Below are 21961 nucleotides of genomic sequence, written 5' to 3'. Positions count from 1 at the left end.
GAGGGAGCCCAAGGCTATAGTGAGCGAGTATGTGAAAGAGAAAGTAGTAAGACGTCTATGATCCTTCCACACCGAGCGGGGAGGTAGGGAGGGCGCATGTGAATCCAAGCAGATGCACATCAGAAATGCTATTACGGTGAGTAATGCGTGTCTTCTGATGCTTGTTAATCTGCTTAGAATCACACGCTGTGCATAGACTAGAGAGCAGTACCCAGAGTTGGAGGTGTGTTGTGAGAAGGAACAGTAGAGAAAAGATGTCTTAATACTGCTTGTCCCACCTGAGAATCAGATTAGTGTCTAGGCAATAGTGTTTTATAAAGGTGTGTACAAAACTCCAGGTTGCTGCTTTGTAGAGTGCGCTCTAGGCTTGAAGGGCAGTTCTCTCTTAGCAAGAGAGAACAGTGTGATGCATTTGACAATCCACCTTGTGATAGCTGATTTAGAGACAGGATCTCCTTCTCTACCAGCTGCCACTGAAACGAAGAATTGTTTTGTCTTCCTAAGTTGTTTAGTTCTTTCCAGGTAAAACATGACTGCCCTGCACACATCTAGCGTGTGAAGGCTTTCAGCCATGGTAGTAGGGTTCTGGAAGAAAGTAGGTAGTTCGATAGATTCGTTCACATGGAACTTATTTAGGCGCAAACCTGGGATGTGTGCGCAGAACTACCTTATCTTTGTGGACTGTGACAAAGGGGTCTAGAACAGAAAGAGCCTGTATTTCGCCAACCCTTCTGATAGAAGGGATAGCTACTAGGAAGGCTGTCTTATAAGTTAGGTCTTATAGACATGCTTTATGCATAGGCTCAAAGGGGGCTCCCATGAGCCGGGTCAAAACCACATTCAGATCCCATCCCGGGGCTGGATGAGAAATGGGAGGATAAACCCCCCTTAACCCCTTCCATAAAGGCTTTAATCACCGGTATTTTCCACCACGATACCTTATGTTGTGAAGTGGTGTAGGCTGACAGAGCAGCCAGATGAACCTTTAGGGAATTGAAGGCTAATCCAGTGTCCAATAGATGGGTTGGATACAGCACATGTGTGCGGGTGAACAATCGATGTGATTGACGCTCTTGGAGTTGCACCAGATGACAAAACGTTGGCATAGCAATAACGTGTATTAGGCTTTCTCGCTTCCCTGAGTATGTCCATGCACCTCTGGGGGAGTTGCAGGTGCCCAAACTATGACCTCAAGAGCCAGGCTGCCAAGTTCAGAGTTTGTAAGCATGGGTGTAGGGTCTCCCCCCTGTCCTAAGACAACATGTTGTGCAGACAGGGTAGTTTCACTGGTGTGGAGAGGGACATTTCCATCAGGTGAGCGAATCAGGGTTGGCAGGCCCACCAGTATCATGGTAACTGGTTCCTGGTGCATCTTGTGCACTATCTTGTTGAGAGGGGAGTCGGGGGGGGGGGGGGGCATGTTATCCAAAGACTGTTCCCCTTGGATCGGTTCTGGGGGTACCTGGAGGCGTAATCTTGGCATTGAGCGTTCTGAGTAGCGAACAGGTCGATCTCTGGGAAACCCCATTCTGCAAAGACGTGGACACAATGTCTTTGTGCAGCCACCATTCGTATTCTTCGGGTAGAGGGAAATCTCTGCCGAGTACGTCTGCCAGAAGATTGAGTTCCCCTGGAACATGTTAGGACAAGAAAAACAACTTGTGTTTGAGAGCCCATATCCAAATGTTTTGGGAAAGCTTGGATAGCCTTGGAGAGTGACTGCCCCCCTGTTTGTTCAGGTAATACATTGCTGTAGTGCTGTCCGTTAGAATCAGCACCGTCTTTTCTTGCAGTTGCACCTGAAAGGCTTTCAAAGCCTTGAACGCCGCTAACAGCTCCAGTTAGTTTATACGGTTGGACGCCATTTGAGGAGACTAAACTCTGTGCACTGTCTGTTGAAGCAGATGAGCTCCCCACCCCTTGAGAGATGAGTGTCACGAGAGTGGCTTCCACTGCAGGGGTGGTGAAGGTCTTCCCCTTCAAGAGGTTTTCTCTTGACCACCACTGCAGATAGAACGCGGGCTGGCGAGACAACTACCAGATCTTCCCATTGTCCACTGGCCTGACACCACTGGCTGTTGAGGCACTCTTGCATGGGACGCATGCGCAGCCGCGCGTGGGGTACCAAGTATATGCATGACGCCATCATTTCAATCAAGCGCATGGCCTTGCGCACCGTCACTTCCCGACTGGCTACATTGAGGGATCTGGAAAAGTATGTTCTGAACCCTCTCGTTTGAGGGGAAGACGAGGCCGTCCGTCTGAATTAGAACTCCCAGAAATGATTTGGCTGGGGACTAAACTGGATTTCCTTTCGTTGATTCAGAAACCCAGGCTGGAGGAGATCTACTGTGTTTTGGGTGTTCAAAAAACAAGCAAACGCGTCCCCCGAGATGAGCCAGTCGGCGAGGTAAGGGTAAACAGGGACCGCTAGTCTGCGCAGGTGTGCTGCTGCCAGGACCTTGGTAAACACCCTTGCCGTCGAGGCCATGCCAAAGGGGAGTACCTTGAATTGATAATGATATGATATATGGCATTTGTAACGCGCCTATACACAGGTAATGTTTGTCCTGGATCATGAACCTTAGATATTTCCTGTGCGCTGGCAACATTGAAATATGAAAGTATGCATCTTTCATGTGCAATGTTGCCATGAAATCCCCTTGTTTCAGCAAGGGAATGAACTCCTGCATCGTTACCATGCGAAACATCTGGGGTTTTATAAAAACATGTTAGCTGGGCGCAGGTCTAGAATAGGGCGCATGGTGAGATCCTTTTTGGGTACAAGGAAGCACACTGAATAAATACCCTCGTTTACCTGACGGATAGGGACGGCTTCTATGGCATCCTTACCCAGGAGTGCTTCCACTTCTGGAATCAGGATCTCTAGATGGTCCGGTAAGAGGCGCAGTGAGCCCTGCGGTCTGAACTGTGGAGGTCGGGGGAATTCCATGCAGTTCTTGTGGGCGACCGTCTTTAAGACCCACTGGTCTGACGTTATCCCCTCCCATGCTATGAGGAAAGATGTTAATCCCCCCCCCCCCCCCGACCGGGGTGACATGGGAGGGGACCTGGACTTGGTGGTCATTTCTGACCAGAGGCTGTGGCTCCTCTGGTATTGGGGCCTCTGCCTCGTTTGACCCCTTGAAGGGTAGTAAATGGGGCTTCCAGATGTTTGACCTGTGTTGAAGTTACCCGTGCCGTAGTTTTGACCAGCACGGCTTGCCCTCGAAAGGAGCGCCGAGTGTTATTACCCTTCTGGGAGGAGGGTTTGTGTAATTTGTTGCAAGGACTTCAGAGTCACATGCTCTTTCTTGGCTGTTTCAAAGTCCTCGTCTACCGCTTTCCCGAAGAGGTTGGTCTCCTCAATGGGTTTATTAATGAGGGAGGCCTGAGTCTCCGGTTTGAATCCTGATGTATGCAACCAAGCGTGTCTTTTCAGAAGGGTCCCTTCAGCAAGCGACCTGCCTGCAGTTTCCGCAGTGTCCAGGGTGTTCTTGACCACATTGTGACTAACTTGTCTTCCTTCTATCACAATGGAGAGAAGCTTTGACTTGGCAGGTTTGGGGACCTCTTGGAGGCCTTCCTGGATCAAGTTCCATTGGGTATCAGCATAACTTGCTAACAGAGTTGTATTATTAGCAACCCGTATAGTGCATGCAGCCGCTGAAGTGATGTTTGCCAAGGGCATACAGCCGCTTAGATTCCTTGTCCGGCGGTGATCTCCCGTGACAAGGGGTACCCCTGCCCTCTTACGAGTGGTCGTCACTACCAGTGAATCTGGGATAGCATGGCCCTTCATGTATAGAGGGTCAGAAGGGGGAAGGACGAAATAATTTTGACCCCCGGGTTCACAGCCCGTGTCTGGGCTGGCGTTACCAAAGAGGGGGCTACCCTTCTCTTAACAGAGTTAAGGAGGGGAATAGATGGACTTGCTGGAGGTTTCTCCTTAATGCTATCCTCCACAAAATCCTGTTCAGGTACCGCCTCGAGTGGAAATTTATTCAGCTGCTGTTTTCAACAGTGTTGAATGCCATTTGGTCATCCACAGAGAGGCCTGGCAAGCTGGGGTGGACAGAGGAGTCTAGGCACAAAACATCAGCGTCCTGATGTTGCTGTATCCATGGGTCCTGACCTTCCTGCTGGGTTTCCTCCCAGTTGTCCGTAGTATCTTGTTCTTCCTCATAGCTTCTTCATCATAAATGTCTCTAAGTGTCCATCTGGACCACGTCTTCCTGTTGGAAAGCAGGAGACGGCTCTTCCTGAATCTGAGGTCTACCCAAGCCCTTTTCGGGGGAAGATGATCAGAAAAAGTGATGACCTTCTCCAGCCGATCCATACACCCCTCAAATTTTTCTGTAGTCCATTTAGAGGACCCAAATGGGCCCGAAAGGAGTCCCTTAGGGTGTTGGAGAGAGGCTCTCGACTTTCTTCGAAGCATCCTTAAAATCGGAAACCCGATCCGTTGAAATTATTTCTGCGGCTGGTCCCATAACTTTAGGTGGAACCGTTGTAAGACCCACCACCGCCGTGATTCTGTTGATACTGGTTACGATAGACGCCGAATCGTCGGGAGACAAAGGCTCTGATGACTTATTGGCAGGTGTACCTTCCGCGGCGCTAGAGGCCTAACAGTAGGTTTTTCGGGTAAAGGCCTAGCTGTAGTTTGAGTCTACCGCGGCCTTAGAGGCTGTCGAAGCGTCGGGCTCCCGCGCTTCGACGCGTGTAGTTTTTGAAGTAGCGCCCTTATTTGTCTTCGAGTGCCCAGTCGCAAGACGCTGATGCGGTGAAGGCTTTGAATCTGAACGATCCAAGGAAACCGAAGATTTCGGTGGTGCTTTGGCCTTTTTCGACGAAGATGTCGAAAACTGGCGTAGGGGTTGTGTGCTTGGTGTGATGCGCTTCTACGCCCTTAGCCGGGTTTTGTCCCCGTAGCAAGACCGGAGCCAAGCCTTAAGGGGTTGGGACGGGTGTGGCAGACCTAGAAGCGTCCGCCTCAAGGTCTATAACATCCGTAACGGATGCTTGGTCATCCGAAGTACCCCTGTCACTTAGCGGGTGTGGCGGGTGGGACCCACGTGTGACATCCGGTACGCGGCCCACGGCTTTACACGGTGCTCCCTAAGGGTCTTAGGCCGAAGGAGCTTGCACGCCACACCCCTCTTCTAGTAGTGCTCTAGGGGGAGATAGGCGTTCCACGTCCTGTGTTCGTCCTTCCAAGGATACCTGACCCTACACTTAGGGCAGAATCTAAAAGGAGTCCTTTCCATAGCTAAAGGGAAGGATGACCAGACCAAAAGGGAATAGAGGGGAAAGGAGGAAAGACATACTTCCCGCGGCGCCGAAACCCACAGCCGCAGACTATACCCCTAAAGTCTTCGTCGAAGAGGTTCTTTGAGCAAAGAAATGAAACTGGGAATTTTAAGATAAACAATGTCTCTAGTAAGAGCTCCGCTAAAGGCGACCAGTTATCGGGGCGGAAAAAAACAATCCGAGGGACCTCGGAACTTGAGGGATTTTGGGTACACTACACGTCACGATAGGGATAGTGTTACAGACACACCTATGCCGACGTCCTCTTTCGGTCCTCGAAAGACAAGATGCAATACTCTGCAGTTACCACTGGATGTCGGACCATATGCACAGCATGTGATTCTAAGCAGATTAACAAGCATCAGAAACAAGTGTTTCAAGGTGCGACGAGGCAAGGAGGGGGAACAGAGGGAAGACATAACGATCTTACTAGGCCAGGTCCCCATTGGCAACTATTTGGTAATTGCACCAGTGACCAGTCTTAAACAAGATACTCCAAGCTGGGTTTGCCAGAAGGAGCTAGCTGCAATGTAGAGTGCTCAGATGACAACTTAAAGGGCATTTGAGCGATCACCCAATGCCTCTTAAGACTACCCATGAACACCAGTTTCGCCCTTTTAAAATCTGTGTTGCACCATGTAGGCTAGTGACCCTGTCAAAGTTTAGAGTCCAGTTGCAATGCACATCAATCAAATGCCAGGAACACATTGAGGCACAATCTTTAAATTGTTTTTGCTTACTGCAATTTTTCTGCTTCACAACATGTAAATTAATCTTACTTGGTAATTGCAGAGGGTGCAATGAGACATTTCAGTCGTAATTCAAACAAACTTATGCTGTAAACACGGGAACCTGGTGCTATGGCATGAGCCCAAATGTTTTCTTCTGAGTAATCTGCTTGTCAAGTAACATCTGCAGAGTATAAAAATTCAAAATCCCACAAAAGCAATCGCTGCCCACTTTTCTCACATACCACCAGTGAACAAAGATCAAATTAAGATCTTCCCAAGTTGTACTTTGCACCCGCAGCAATTTCTTGGAAAATGATCATTTTACAGTATTGTTTTACATCATACATCCAGGGAGACACAGTGGTTACAAGTAGGATGCAGGGATAGTAGGGGAGCAATTTGTTTTTATTAATTTTGCATTTGTAAGGCACTTACGTTTTCAAAGCACCCACAGGGCAACAGGGAGGGAACACAGGAGTGAAGATATGAAAGATAAAAGCGTACCTACTAGGCCTTGCAAGCATTAAGAAAGTGCAAGGGAGAAAGGGGGAAAGCCAGGGCCCGGGAGGACGAATAAAGTGCCCAGTGACCAATCTCAGCAACTGAAAGGATTTAGTAGAGATGGGGACGGAGGTGGCGAAAAAGGAGTCTTCAGGAGCTGATCCGGCACAAGACGAAGAGGGAGGCTGTTAGGAAGAAGAGGGTAGATTAAGATTGAGGTTATTGCAGTAGTGTAGCCTGGAGAGAACCAGCGCTCCGGAGACATTGAGCTTCTGGGTGAAAGTGAGAAAAGAAAGAATTCCTTTGAGGTGGAGCTGAAAGTGGCACTTCTTGGCAAGGTCCTGGATGTGAGGGATGAAGGAAAGTCGTCAAAGATAACTCCAAGGTTTCAGGCCTTGGATGAAGGAGAAGGGGAAAGCCCATAGAAGATGGCCAGAGGGATGGACAGAGAGCATGAGTCCAAATAGGAAGGGTCTCAGTCTTGCTGGCGTTGCGGCAGAGATCATTGGAAGTACCCCAGGACTGGATGGCAGATAGGCATTCAGGAATAGGCATTCAGGAATTGTATAGCTATTTATAGAGCGCAACAAGGACTGCGAGGCATCAAGGCGCTAAGAGTGGGATATAAAGGCTGCTAAACAACAAGGACTAAAACAAATACGTTTTTAAATCTTTTCGAATGAAGGAGGAAGAAAGAAGAGGATCAGAAGGAAGTTTGAAAGTAGTTGTGCATCATCTGCATAACACTGGAAGTTTGGGGATGTGTAAATCAGGTGGGCAAGCAGAGTACGGTAGCTGTTAGAGCCCTGGGGAATGCCACAGGTGGAGATAGAGGTGGGGGGAAGAACGCAGAATAACCTGGGACGGACGGTCACTGAGTAAGTGGCCAGCCAGTCCAGTGCCCGCTCTGTGAAACCTAGGGTATTGTGGAGCAGTTTTATGAGGATGGAGTGGTTGACCATATCAAATGCAGAGGAGAAATCAAGTAGAATGCAGACAGAGTAAGATGTGAGCAGTACCTCACAGGTGATCAGAAGAGCGTTTGTGCCTCTGGATGCTCGGAATCTAGGTTGATTTTCATGGGGGCAGCCAATAAGTTCAGTATGGCTGGGTAAGTTGTGGGAAGACCAGCTTCTCAAGTGTTTCCCCAAGGAAGCGGGTGATCAATATGGGGTGGTCATTGGCTGGACAGGACAGTTCAGCTCAAGGATTTTTCAGGAGGGGCGCACAAGAGTGCTTAAGGGAGGAGGGGGAAGATCCATTGGCAAAAGAGTAATTGCAGAAATCAGCAAGTGCCGGGGCAAGGGAGCCGATGTTGTCCTTAATGGTTCTGGAGGAGCAGGAGCCCACCTTCACAGAGCAGACCACTCTGGTGACCTCATCAGGTGTGGTAGGAGAGACAGGCTGATGGGAGGCCATTGAAGACAAGGGGATATGGGAAGGGCAGGGGGAGCCAAGGGTACTCAGGATGTCCTGTGTTTTTTCAGTGAAGTGTGTGGCTAGTGTGTTGCAGAGGGCCTGGGAGGGAAGAGATGAGTAGGAGACTGCAGAAGGGTTGTCTAGTTCCGTGCAGATTTTAAAGAATTTAGCTGTGTTGTTGGACGCACCAGAGAAGCAAGCCTGGATGTGGGCCCTTTTCTTGGTGCGGATGGAGGGTCTTTATTGCCTTTGGAGCATGCGACAGGCCAGTTTGTCAGAGGGTGAGCCCGAGGTCTGCCACTTCCATTCTGCACTTGCGTTTCAGGTCTGCAAGAGTTACACCAGGTGTTGCACTTAGAGGCATGTTATAGGTGGATCCTCAGGACTGGGGCAAGAATGTCAAGGGTATTAGTAACAGCAAGTTGGAGGTTGCTAACAGCGCCACAGGTGGAGTCTGGAGTGAGGGGAAAGTGGGGTGGAGTGAAGGTAGATGCCAAGCCAGCAACTAACTAATTTCATTGGACGGATGTCTGTGAAAGAGGTTGGCAGGGCTGGCCGGGGTGTGGTCAATGGTGCAAGGATGTAAGAGGAGAGAATAGAGATGAAGCGTCAGATCTGGAGAAGGGACAGAGAAGAGGATATCAGTAAAGATCTGTCTGGAAGTTGCGTTGACATAGGTGTCTGCAATGGGTAGGCTGGGTTTCGAGGCCAGAATATCTTTTTTGTGCTTTTGTCTTCCAGACTTTGAGAGGGAGGGTAGGAGAGAGTATAGCAGTTAGAAAAGATTGGGGAGATGGTGAATGCTATAGTGGTGAGGCAAGGAGGGAGAAAGATGGCTGAACAGCACAATACGAACACAGCTCCCCAAATGGCCTAGTACCCAAGAGAAGCAAGAAACATGCACTAGGAAGTAGCAGTCAAAGCACACAACATGAGGGGCAGCCAAATTCGAAGGTACCCTGAATGCACAAAAACGAAATTGCCAGCACAGATGTAAGGGCACCTACATTCCGTTTTCAGAAGTAACACTGCAAGCACAAAACATAAGGCAGCACAGCTTTAGAAAGAACAAGTGATGTCGGTAGTACTGAATGAGGTGAAATAAGAAAGTTAGGGTGGTAGGCACACCGTGGTTTAAGTGTTCCAAACAAATCAGCAAGAAGTACTTTCAACAGTAGGTTCTTTAGATCCTCCAAGTGTTAATGAGGTGTCTTTCTGCATTGGTAACTTGTTCCAATCTTTGTATTTGCATTGCAGCACACACCACCAAAGTGCTGATAGGACAGTGCCGCCCCATCAAAAGGGCCGCCTCCAGGATGCAGAAGATCACGTTGTGAGCCCCCCCTGCTGGGTTTACCTCGTGTACAATGCAGCACTTGTTCCCTTTCCAAGAAGTCTGCCAGAGCCCCTGACCACCCAGCTCCACCAGAATGCTTTGCAAGATGTGATTGAGCGCCAGCCAAGCCTACACTGGGGCCCATAGCTTGCTGGCAGGCTGAGCACACCTGTCTGGGTTAGACCGGGGCAGCAGAATGTTAGGAGCAAACGTGATTTAACTACTTCTGTGAACCTGTGCATCCTGGAGAACACAATACTTCCTCCACGTCCCTCTTAAAGTAACCTGTTGGCCCAAAGGAGCGCAGGTCGGGCTCACTGGAGGCGCTCCCGCACCGATCGTAATAAGGTTAGAAGTGTACAGCCTTAGCAAGCCACTCTTAATGCCCTCCCCTTGTAATGCCAGCTATCCCGCTCCACCCTGTACATTATAGCCGCCTCTCCCACCTGCTACATTCATTGGGCGCATGGTTGCATTTCACACTGCTCATTCAGGCCACTGCTGTGTGACCTACCAGCACACTGCCACACGTACCCAACTATCAACTCCCTTCCCCCACCCCACCCCACTCTTCTCAGCCAGAGTGAGCCTACCACCCAGGGCCTTCTGCCTAAAGTGTGCTCCATCTAATCCTGCAAACTAAACTATTCTGATGTGAACCCCCCCACCCGTACCACCCCCCAGCCCTACTGGGTACGGCTTGCCCAAATGTGCCTTGTGACACATTTATAACTGTCCCCCTTATCCGCTTGCTGTTATCCCACACCCCGATCGTACCCTTATATGGACTAGTGAGTGGAGAATGTCGCCAAGAGCTTCCTGTTGAATCACCTCAGTGTCATGTACCGAACTGTAACCACTTCATAACGAACCTGCAATTATCCGGTAACTAACTAGCGCCTAGATGCCAGATGACTGTGCTATAACAAATGCAAAAATAAAATAAGCAGAAGCCTTGCTGCTCAGCCAGATGACCATTGAGAGTTTGGTTACTTATGTGGACCACATATATCACTAAGTTGGGCTATCTGAAACTAACCCATAACACGCCCTTTACCAGCTGTATACATGCGTTGTACCACACTGTCAGAAGAGCATACAACATAGTAGCCACAGGCCTACACCTTGCTTTGAAGGAGTCAGAATGAAAAAGCTAACCGGGGCTTCGATGTGCATATGTACCATCACAGCACTAAAAACATTTGACAGAAGCTGCAACTGATCAGAATAGGGTTCCTCCCACAAAAAGAAAAAAAACCCCACTAGAGTAGTCTCCGTATAAAAGCACGGTTTAGAATAGTGAGAGGAAAAAACTAGTTGTGTGAGCAATGCTTCTGGGTCAGGCGGCTTCCAGACACCTTGCAACGTCTCTGCTTGGGGAAAGCTTACCATATACTGTTGCTAAATGTTTTGTAAGTGTACAAAAACGGCTTTCAGGTGTGGCATGTACTTGTGGAGTTACAGCAGACGTTGTAAACGGAGACCCGAGTTGCAGGGGTGGAGCACTGAAGACATTTGCAGATTTACCCAATCTTTCCTTCCTCTTCTGTGCAAGAGAAAGTCACTAAATGCTGGATGACAACCAAAGAGCTCCTCCCAGAATTAAAGACGTGGCAACACTGACCTGCAAGATGTGCCAAAGGATGCAGGAGACAGAAGTGTTCAGGACCCAAAAACAAAAGATCAAGTTTGTGGGGCTACTGCAATGAAATGTTCGGAGGAGCTATTAAGACTGAACTGCAAAGAGGAATGCTCACAATGGAAAAAGGAAGTTCAGTCTGCAAATGCTGTGTGGTTAAGTGGGAAGAAAAGGTACTGGCGAGCGTGAAAGAAGCCCAGGTCTCAAAATCGCCCTCTGCACTGTAACAAATAGCCCCAATTGGCAACAGATTAACAATCGGAATAATGGGAGCTGGCCCCACTTAATTATGCAAATGAAGCAGTGCCAAATTGCGAGATTTAAACTTTAGGGGAATGACAACAGAAGATCGTGGATAGGAACTGGAGCTTCAAGACTTCTGCAGTGAGGTGTAGATTATCCCAGGATCACGGAAATGGATCCAAATGTTTTTAACAACCAACCGATGTTAAAATGGCCAATACAAATAGGGTAGTTGATGGCAGGTGAAGATAGCGGAAGTAGACAGTGAACACACCTCAAATAAAACCAGTTGCTCCCAACCTAGTTGACAAATATTCAAGACAAAGAGGAAGAGGAGAGCTCTTAAAAACTTAAGGAAACTGAAAATGGGTTCGACTGCTAGGCCACCTAATGTGGTCAGTTACTGAATTCAGTTTGGATTCCCAACTTTTATTTGGAAGAATAATGTAATACGTTCACCACAAGCGGAACAAAAAGGAATTACCCAAGCCAGATAACAAAGAAACTAGAGGAACTAGCATCACTACCAAGATTTCAATTCAGTGGTCATTGGAATCTCCTGGTAGCTTCATATAAAACAGCAGAGTACCTGCACCTTTATGGCACGTTTTATGACACACATTATCAGCTCTTGTGTTTTATAGAGAGCGGATAAATACCAGCAGAATATGGCCATAAGATTCCACAATTGAGAATTTGGACATCAAATGGCATTACTCAGAAAGTTGCATTTCATACATGTTTCTAAAATATTAGCTTAGGAATGTATACTGCAGCCTGCTGTCATTTGCATGGCCTGGAAGTAAACATAACATTTGCCACTTGAGGTTAATACATTTAGTTTTATGAACAGTTTACTGAAAACAATACTACATGACTGAAAACTCTTACCAACAGGAGCAGGTGCTTGAGCTGGGGCAGTCTTGTTCCAGGGACCAGTAACTTTCTCTACACCACTGCCTTGTTCTTCCCCATCCCCACCTTGATCTTCTCGCCTATCATTTTCATCATCCTCCCTTTCATTGCTTTTATTTAAACAGAAAAAAACACTTAGGATTTGAAAACTCACAACATGCACAAATTGCCAATTCCTGAAGGCCAGAAGAGATCAACACCACAAACGTTTTGACAGGTTTATCATCATTTTGTAATGTAGAAAATGAAATTAGGCTTTACAAAAAGCAATGGCTAGCTAGCATTAGCAAAATACTACTCTACTGCACATCATGCATTCTACTATCACAGCCAATTTTGGTGGTAAATATACAGCTAAGAAAATCTGATCAATTTGACATTGAAGTGGAAAGTAGAAACAGTGCTTGAGTAATTTAAGGATCTATAAGTCTCTGTCTGAAAGACAGATGAAAGTCTATGCCACGGGCTAGGAGCATTATTAATCAGACAATTTCCTACAAAAAGTAGGTGGATAACTAACTAATGCTCTGCAGAATTAGTTACGTTTTTCTTTCTGCTACTTGCACATCAAATTTATTTAAGTAAAAAGGCAAACACTTCTAGACTAACACCGAAGCTGTTCACATGTGCTAGTAGGACTTACTGGGGCAGTTATTTTCCTCCCCTGGCATTTGGCTTTTTTTTTTTTAAATCATGCATTTCAGACTGCTTTTGCCATCGGTAGTACAAGATGATGACCTAAATTATGTGCAAAACTCAGTTCATGTAGACTGGTGGCTACGTATAGAGGTTCCCTTTTTTGCTGGTGACTGCAGCAAACGCTATATTAGTATCATTTGAAAAAAAATGAAGGGTGTAAAAATAATGGTACTGGGTATTCGTTACACATGGTTTGTCTCCACACCAATAACTTTGGATGTTGATTTTTATTTCTCAGAGTGGGAAACAGGAGACAGCCGACACCAGTTTACAGGTAACGTAACTTAGGAATTTGAAAAATAATTCAGAATACAGAGCTAATAGCTCCGGTGAGCAAAAGGTGTTCGTAGAGTCCAAGTGACATTACATTTCAGCTTTAGTGGGCGAATTCATCCAATTCTGAACACCTTTCTTGAAGTGCTCAACTAGGTTTGTACCATAGTGCTTGAAAGACTGGCCCTTAAATTATCTCAACATTTAAGGTGGCGCACAAACCAAGCAAATACCACTACAACTGACTGGCGTTTAAATACGAGACCAAAAAAAGAAAAAAAAGCAAATATGAAAGCCTAGCGCGATGTCCAAGAATCTAGACCACCTAGTTCAATGCCCAGAAGAAAAAGCTATTTTCCTCCCCATTTCTTTCATGTGTGCTCTAACAACTATTTCAATGGCACAGATCACATCAACAAAACGCCCAAACTAAAAAGGAAGATACCTTATCTGTAAGGATTGAATTCTAAGTCCACTGTAATCAACTTCTTTCTGCTCAAATTCCTTCCACTCATCTTCTGGCTGCAAAACAAAGAAATAGAATGACAAGAGTACATTTTGTTTCCCAAGTGTGATGACCTTTGAGAAAACTTATTTTGTGTTTGCAGTTGGAACACATGCATGACATGGCCATGATACATAACAGGCCTACTTGTAGTATAACAGGCCTACTTGTAGTAAGTAGTAAATAGCAAAAAGCTAATCGCCCCCCCCCCCTCCTCCAACCTTCACCAAGAGCCCAGCAACACTACTGAACAGCAGGGCAGGGCATCCCTAGTCTTCATGCTGGCATCAAATCGCTTTATGCAATTTAGAAAATTTGGTTAGCCTAAAAGCGCCAGGTTAGCTTGACAGCAACAGCTACTTGACACTACAGGTCTCATGTGACCTTAACCAGGGTGCACTATTTGCACTCGCCGTTGGCTTGAGATATTGGACTCTTGGCACGGAACACTGGGTATGTTGTAGCTATAGAATTGAGTCAGCAAGTGGCTTTACATGGCTACGAAGTAGCTTGCAACTTTAATTTGTGCCCCCCCAACTTTAGTAATCCCTTCCCTCATGTTGCCACCAACTAGATTCAATAATTCTAGTTTGGGTTGTTTAAGAGTTTGAAATCTTGTGAGGTCTACTTAAGGAAGAGCATGGACATTTCTTAAATAGGTCTTGCAATTCAGCGACAGTTTTTAACCTGGATACTAAATAGAGTTCCAGCCATGTTTTTTTATAGCCGTGTGCCCCTTTTAATTGGCAGCATGAACACTTTAAATTAATTCAATTCTTTCAAGGCTTTTTCAGAAGCTTAACATGATAGCGGTGGAGCTGCTGCTTGCTCACTGAATAAGCTCAATGGATGGAATTGGATTTATTTAGGGCAACGTTGCAACTAAACAAGCTAGCATAGAACTGCAGTATTTGGGCCAAATCGCTGCCACGCCCAAGAAGAAAGCAAGGGAAGGAATGTAGAGATCCCGGAGCAAGCCAGATCCAAAGTACAGTTGAGCACCTCTAGTCCTCTTTGTGTTAAAGGGCTGGGAAAGTGAAGAACGGACAGCATTGTACTGGAACATGCTGGGTGAAGGCAAGGTGGCAGTGATGCGAGGGGTTGAAAGCCCTGTTATTTTAAGATTTTCACTTATAAAATATCATGCTGGTAACCGGTTTCTGAAAGAGGTCTGCTATTCAGTTAATCAGAAGCACCCCCTCCCTCTTCATAATTCTCCATGTTAAAATTACATTGCACACAAGTGCCTTGCTGTAACCAGTCCGACATGAGTGTGCCACGAACATGTTCAAAGGTCACTTGTGCACCACAGATAGCTGCTGGGACATAGAAAAGTCTACCCCTCCCTGCGGAGGCTAACATAATGTTCTGCTTTAATGCAGTCTGGTGGCAGGTTAATCCCCAAAAACAAGCCAAGCCTGGTTTTGGCATGGTGACTGATAGGAGCACAAGCCATATCAATTTGATATCACCAGTTATCAACTCAGCTTGCGGCAATATATTTTTTGGTGTCTGGGCTGAAGGTCTCCACAGCTGCCTTCTGAATAGCTAGAATGCAGACCGTGCGTTGAGGCAGCATTGACAAAGCCATCTTTACACAAGGGTGCAGATCACTAGAATGCCTTTGAAGGGAGTAGTTTACCTGTAACTCCATTTCTCCAGCATTGGTATCTTTCATTGATTCACATGCTGTGAATATTACCCCGTCAGGCTGGGAAATCTTGGTAACCTTAGTATAGTAGTTAACCTAGGGAAAAAAAACGTATCAACGTCGTTATGGGAGTTTTAGGCAGCACCAAATGGTATGTCCAGTGTATAGCTCCACCCCCTGCGGCTTTCCCCCTTTTAACCTCGCCCCAAAACGAGGATGGCCAAAGAAGTTTGCCTAGAGGGGAAGGCTGGAGGGCACATGTGAATCCATGAAAGTGAATATAAAATCAATTTTGTAAGACTGCCATTTTATTTGCCTCAGCAAAACAAAACGCTGAGCATCATTTCCACTGGATCCTGAAACTGATGACAGTTAGCTTATGTGGTCCCCACGTCAACTCGCAGCTGCGCCCTGAACAGGTTTTGATCACCTATGACCCAGAAACCCCAGAGTGTCGAGCCTATTTGCTCCTACCTGAAATGCATGTGAAAACAGTCCCTGTGCAGTCTTCATACTACTTTCTGCAAGGGCTGGGAAAACAGCCCAAAGTGTTTTAGGCAGGAAATTGCAATTACATAAGTGTATCCTGTTTTGTCAGCCATCGGACTCAAGGTTAGTTTTGGTAATAAAAGGCCCTGCATCTAACTTTAGCAGCTCGCTTGGGCACTACCCTTCTGGTGGTGTGTTGGAGTCAGCCCTCGCAAAAGCCATTGTCTGGATTGAAATAAATGATTGTTAAACCCACTTACTAGTGTGTTTATTGAAGGAGACCTCAGCTATTACAATTTTAGTATTGACAAACAGCATCCCTTGGGCTACCGCTGCTGCAGAGGCGCACCATCACTTGGTGTGCCCACCCTCCCCCATTGAACCTTGTCTGCTGCACCGACACCTGGGCCGCATGTCTATTGCACCTTTGATGCACGAACAGCGCTGTCCTCGTTGATAGACGGGCTTAAGACCGGAGATAGGAGGCTGTCCTGCCAGAGGCCCAGAGAACCGAGGTCTCCAATGGTGTGGTAAGTCAATTGTATCTAGAGATATTGCATTGGCGGACCGTAAGCCACATTAGTATCAGTTATATACCAAGTATTGTTTGGTCCTGGTAAGGATAATTTATTGAACATGGGTAATTTGTCATCGAAATAGTAATGAGAAACCTATGTATGCACCTGCTGAGGGCACTCTGACCATATGTTGACAAAACATGGGCTAGGGGCAAAACAATTTTGTACATATTGGGAAGAATACCGTACAGTGTCAATGGCCACAAGCAGGGACTTTTGATTTAAAAAATCATTGAACATTTAGTATTGGTATTGTTAAGGAAAAAGGTTTGCCATGCACAACATGACGCTGTTCGACAATGGCGGATTGAGGCAATTAAAACCAAAATGGCACAAAAGGATAGAAAAACAAACAGTAGAACAGAAAGCGTGCGAGTTGCATTATCAATTAGACATAGAAGATAGAACAGCACTAATAAAATATCACATGTATCCCCCTCTTGCCCATACAGGAATGTAATGCCCATGTAGCTGCCATCACAAAAAACATGAACACCTCAAGGTGCTCCGACAGGTTGCACCACTAATTTTGATAGAAAATAGAACTAAACTGGTGAGGGCAGTGATCCTCCCTTGTGTGGATTACTGCAACGCCTTATTGGTAGGTGCAAATAGGTCAGATGTTCAAGAGCTACAAAAATTTCAGAATTCCGCTACACGCATCATCTTTCAGATGAAACGGTCAGCAAAGAAAAGATTACACTGGCTACCAGTGGCAGCTTGTATTCAATTCTGTCATAAATGCATTTTTGGGAATGCTCCAGTGTACTTAAAAGCTTGCGTAAGCATATACCATCCGCAAAGAAACTCGAGATCTGCTGAGAGGTTTTTTCTTGAAAAAGCACCAGGTTAAACGTGCCAGGGGCCTTGGTCGGGCCTTTCACGATCAGAGGGCAACAGCCGGGAATGACTTGCCACCATCAGTATGAAAAACCAAAAATCTTGAATTTAGAAAGCAGTTAAAAACCATGCTTTTCAACCAACACGATTAATTCTTTTAGTAGCTTGAGCCTCATGCTCCTGTCTCTCGGCACCTGGATGACTTCGGGCTTTGGCGCGATACAAACAAAATAACAGTCCAAAGATGATGACTAACCCTAACAACGAAGAGGAACAAAGCGAGGTAAAAACCACTGAGTGGCTACTATGCCTGTCATCCAAGACTGTTCACGTAGCCCCATTGGTAGACCTATTGGCTACGGCATCCCCACCTCCTTATCAAGCGACCCCTCCTCCAGGAGGAATGGATAGAGAAGGTCCGGAGGAAGATGAGGGTTGGGTGATCAGCCCCTTGACTCTCCCCAGGACAAGCTGCAGGAGTTGCAAGACATGACACCAGGAAAGGATCAGGGGGTATTAAGAATAAAAACTTACACAAAGGGGGAATTTAGGGAAATAAACATGGACTTTGTGCATGCATGGATGGATGGATGAAGGAAGCTAAGAATAGTTGGCCTGTGGGATGAGTGTTGACTCCGATCGCGAGGGGTTGTGGGATAAATATTTCCAGATCATTGTGAGTAGAAAAATGTATAAGAGTATGAGGAAGAGAAGCAGGGCGAAGAGAAGGAAGAGAGGAGGAATACAGCATTGAAAGAAGCCCAGCCAAAAGGGAAAAAGACTAGCCAAGGCCGTAATAAAAGAAATAAAGGTGGAATGATACAACATTGGATGGAAATGTATGACTCGCATAATGAAGCTGTACAACTGGCATGGTTGAAGGCATGAATAGAAGCAAAAGGAACTGAACGTGGTGACGGAGGGGTGTGAACAGGCCAGGGAATTTAAGAAATTGAAAGAATGATTACAATTGGGAAAAGGGGACAAGGAGGACCCGCCGACTATTCAAAGAATTGATATTAGTAGGACTCCCAAAAGGGGAGCCTGCCATGCCTGTGAGAGAGAGTGCTTCTGTAATGCGGAGGTTAAAACTAGTGTACATGTACCACTGACTGGAGCAGAATTAATGAGTATAGCTAAAAGTACTCCAGACCCTAGGATCAACCAGGCAGGATTTTATAAAGCACTCCTGTTTAAAGCAGGGACCTTAATATTTGAAGATGTGAACATTGTTATGTCCATGTTTATTATTTGTAATGCGCCAGAATACCCTAGGGTAACAGGGCGCAGCAGTTACATGAATTTGCGAAGCTTAGTTGCATCAATAATGATATATACATACACACAATAATAATAGCAGGATTATACATATATACAGGTTAACACAAGTGAGTATAATATGTACAGGTGGCAGGGGTGTGCAAGACTAGGGACTCTGTTTAGAGAGCTTACGTTTTCAACCAAGAAATAATCTTGGATCAGAAGTTTTGGTAAGGTAAGTCCATTCTGAGAGTTGGTGGTAGGGAGTTCCACAGTTTAGCCGCTTTCACTGGGAAGCTGTTGCCCCTATAGTGGATCGTTTGTAGTTGGGGACAGAGAGGCAGTCTCTATATGCTGTTCTTGTGGGTCTCAGAGGACTGTCTATGAAACCTGTCAATCAGGTTAATGGGAGCAGCGTTATTGAGGGACTTGTGGGTAAGTGAAGTAGTTTTTAGGAGAATTTTATCTTTGATGGGGATCCAGTTCTGTTGGCTGTATTCTATTATTTATTTGTTTTATTATTATTTATTGACTATAGTTGAAATTACATCACAATTTATACAGATTAGAAAAATTCATAAGCATAAAATCTAGTTAAGAAAACCATATAAATTAAGACAATGTACAATCATCATCATTCTATGTACAAGGCCTGTACAAAATTAATCGTTGCAATTCTTATACTCATACATTCAGTGGCAGCCAAGGCGACCCATCTATTTTTTGGATCAAGTTGTGCAAAGTATGCAAAATGGTTAACAAAGTGCAATTTTCTTAAGGTACTAAGTGCTGGACATTCCAATATTAAGTGTTGAAGAGATTCCACAATCATAACATTTTTACAGAACCGACACCAGTTAAGGTCAGAGGAGATTTGTTTCCTTCTTGTTTTGATCTCGCGGGTGGGCCAGATGTTAAACCTCAACCGAAGAATGCAGTTCTTAAAGCAGCAGAAGGTGCTAAGCACAAATAGGACGCAATGTTTTTAAAACGTTTTGGACCAAAGATTGTAGGATCAAAGTCTTTATAGGTTAGACACTGAGTTCTGGTGTCAATCCAGTCCATCATATACACCTTCTTCGCAAGCTCTGGATGAGCAATAAGAAGTTTAAGTGAAATGTCGGCATGTACCATGATTGTTAATATTTTCGTAGACCAGTATTTCGGAAACATTTCTGTAGAATTGAGCAGGTAACTTGAAATGATGGATAATGTAGAGTTACCATATGTAGATAATAAACATTTGCGAAATAAGGCACATAATCGCCAGTTATATAATGCACTTAGAGAAATTAATCCCAATTCATATCTTATTAACACACCTGGAATACATTGAGGTAGATTTAAAATTGCACCCAAAACTTGGCTTCTAATAGATACAGAAACCCTAAGGGGACAATTAGTGTTGCCAGACCATAAAGGATGGTTGCTACAACATTCTGGTCCCAATAAGTAATGGCCGCTTTGATGGAAAATTTACCATATTTAGAAGTGATTACTCGTGTCTGACAAATTGCCGTGGTTAACTTCTGCTTAATTTTATTTAGATGTGAGTCTAACGTTGGGCTGCCCTCAAAGATAAGGCCCAAATAAACATAATTTGGTACCGTCTTTAAGGGGATCCCCTCGATCTGCCAGTTCATTAAGTGTTTGCGTGAGCCTTTAGGAACATACGCAACAATTTGTGTTTTACTCGTGTTTACTACTAATTCATTTTCTTTAAAATAAGAGCATAGAGCTGACAGGAGATTGTGTAAACCACTTGAGGTTTTTGATACAACACAAGATCGTCCGCATACCATAATGCACAGATTTTTACATTGTTCAATTTAGAAGCATCAGCAATTACTTTGTAAAAAATGTCACGTACATCATTAATGAAAAAATTGAATAAGGCAGCCGCTAAAATGCACCCCTGTTTCAGCCCTCTATATGTTGGAATTGGGGTTGATAGAAGCCCCTCAGAGTTTAGCCTTACATAAACCTTGGTTTGTGAGTGGAGGGCAAAAATAACGTCAATAAGAGTAGATGGGCAGTCCGCTTTGACTAACTATAAGTTTTGGTCTTGAGACCGAATCAAATGCGGAATGAAGATCTCAAACGCGAAATATCTGGCTTGCTTCTTATGAATTGCTTGTTGTTTTATAGCATTTAAAGTAATTAAATTAACGCCCGTGCCCAGCCCTGCCACGAATCCAGTCTGTGCTGGGTCAAGTTGATTTACTTTATTTGACCAAGCATTAAAATCTTAGCACCAGTCTACAAAAAAATTTTCCCGGCACGTCTAACGTTATTGGACGATAATTTTTCGGGTTCGTTCGATCACCTTTTTTATAGACTGGAATGATTACAGAAGACCACCATGATTGCGGAATATTTTTAGTTTGTAATATATGATGAAAAGTATTATTCAAGATTAGTGACCACTCTGTTATGTTTTGTTTGAGCATTACATTGGTCAGCCCATCCAGGCCTGCCGCTCTAGATGATGAAGAGGCTTTGATGAAGGCTTGAATAGTAAATTTTGTACAATGTAAAGACCAACTGTTTACAACATTACTATTGTGGTTCATCATAGGATCATCGTATAAGGATGAAAAATGTGTAACCCACATCGATTCAGATACGCCGTTAAGCTGCACATGGGCTTGGGATGAGATGATACATTTATTCAGCAGCTCCCAGATTAAGGCTGAATTTTTACCACGGCAAGCTGATAGTGAATGCTTTCTATCTATTTGATACAAAGTAGCTCTCCTTGCTCGAACCCAGTTTCGATATCTCGAAGAAGCATTTTTAACTGCCTTAATTCGGATCTCTCTTCTGTAGGCTTTCTTTCGTTCACAGCGAGCTAGATCAAAGCCATGAGCATGTCTTTTAACTGGTTTACTACGAGCAGGAAAAAGATTTGCGAAGGTGCTTAAGATATCTATATAAGAACCAGGCTTGGGTGAGCTATGATTTTTTTAAAATAGCATCATCCAAGGCTAACAGTTTGTTGGCAGACCATTTGAATCGATTTCTGCCATTGTTAACAGATAAAAGTATGTTTATAGTACACTGCAGTTTTCGTGTGATCACCACTTTCCACCGCCCAGTATAAGGATAAGAGGTGGTGATCACTGGATGTCTGTTTGATTATAACAAATTTGCTAGTGTTCGTAAATATGGAGTTCGATACAAAGATATAGTCGATGGTAGATTTGGAGGAGCCTCTTTCCCAAGTATTCATAGGTGGGATATCACCTGTGATTGCACCATTAATCAACTTTAAGCCATGATCTTCCATAAAGGAATTCCATCTTGCACCTTCTCGAATCCAATTCCTCTTATTCGAATAAAAACAGGAAAAATTCAAATCACCCATTAACAATATTCCAGAGATATTAATTTGATTTGAGATAAGTTCGAAAATACAGGAAAGGGCATCATGAAAGCTATCATCAGTGATGCCTGCCGGGTTTCTATAAAGATTAATAAGTGCATATGTCTGAGTTGAAAAGGATCTTAACCAATTGGATGAATTTATTTGTTGTTTGCCAGGGGAAGATTTTCAATCCCCTGCTCAC

General features: G+C 45.0%; 1 protein-coding gene across 4 annotated transcripts in view; it reads right to left on the bottom strand.

Annotated features, from left to right (window-relative positions):
- The window catches only part of CDV3 (CDV3 homolog), a 94795-nt gene that overhangs the window by 11268 nt on the left and 61566 nt on the right, over positions 1–21961 (bottom strand). For all 4 annotated transcript variants that reach the window (XM_069648706.1, XM_069648708.1, XM_069648707.1 and 1 more), the window contains exons 2-3: positions 13515–13591; positions 12074–12207 (exon numbers count right to left, since the gene is read on the bottom strand). In XM_069648706.1, the coding sequence (XP_069504807.1) occupies positions 12074–12207; positions 13515–13591 (211 nt within the window). The remainder of the gene's footprint in view (positions 1–12073; positions 12208–13514; positions 13592–21961) is intronic.

Source organism: Ambystoma mexicanum, chromosome 2q, assembly GCF_040938575.1.
Source record: "Ambystoma mexicanum isolate Mex_15411 chromosome 2q, UKY_AmexF1_1, whole genome shotgun sequence".
NCBI lineage: Eukaryota > Metazoa > Chordata > Amphibia > Caudata > Ambystomatidae > Ambystoma > Ambystoma mexicanum.
This window is presented reverse-complemented; position numbering and strand designations above follow the sequence as displayed.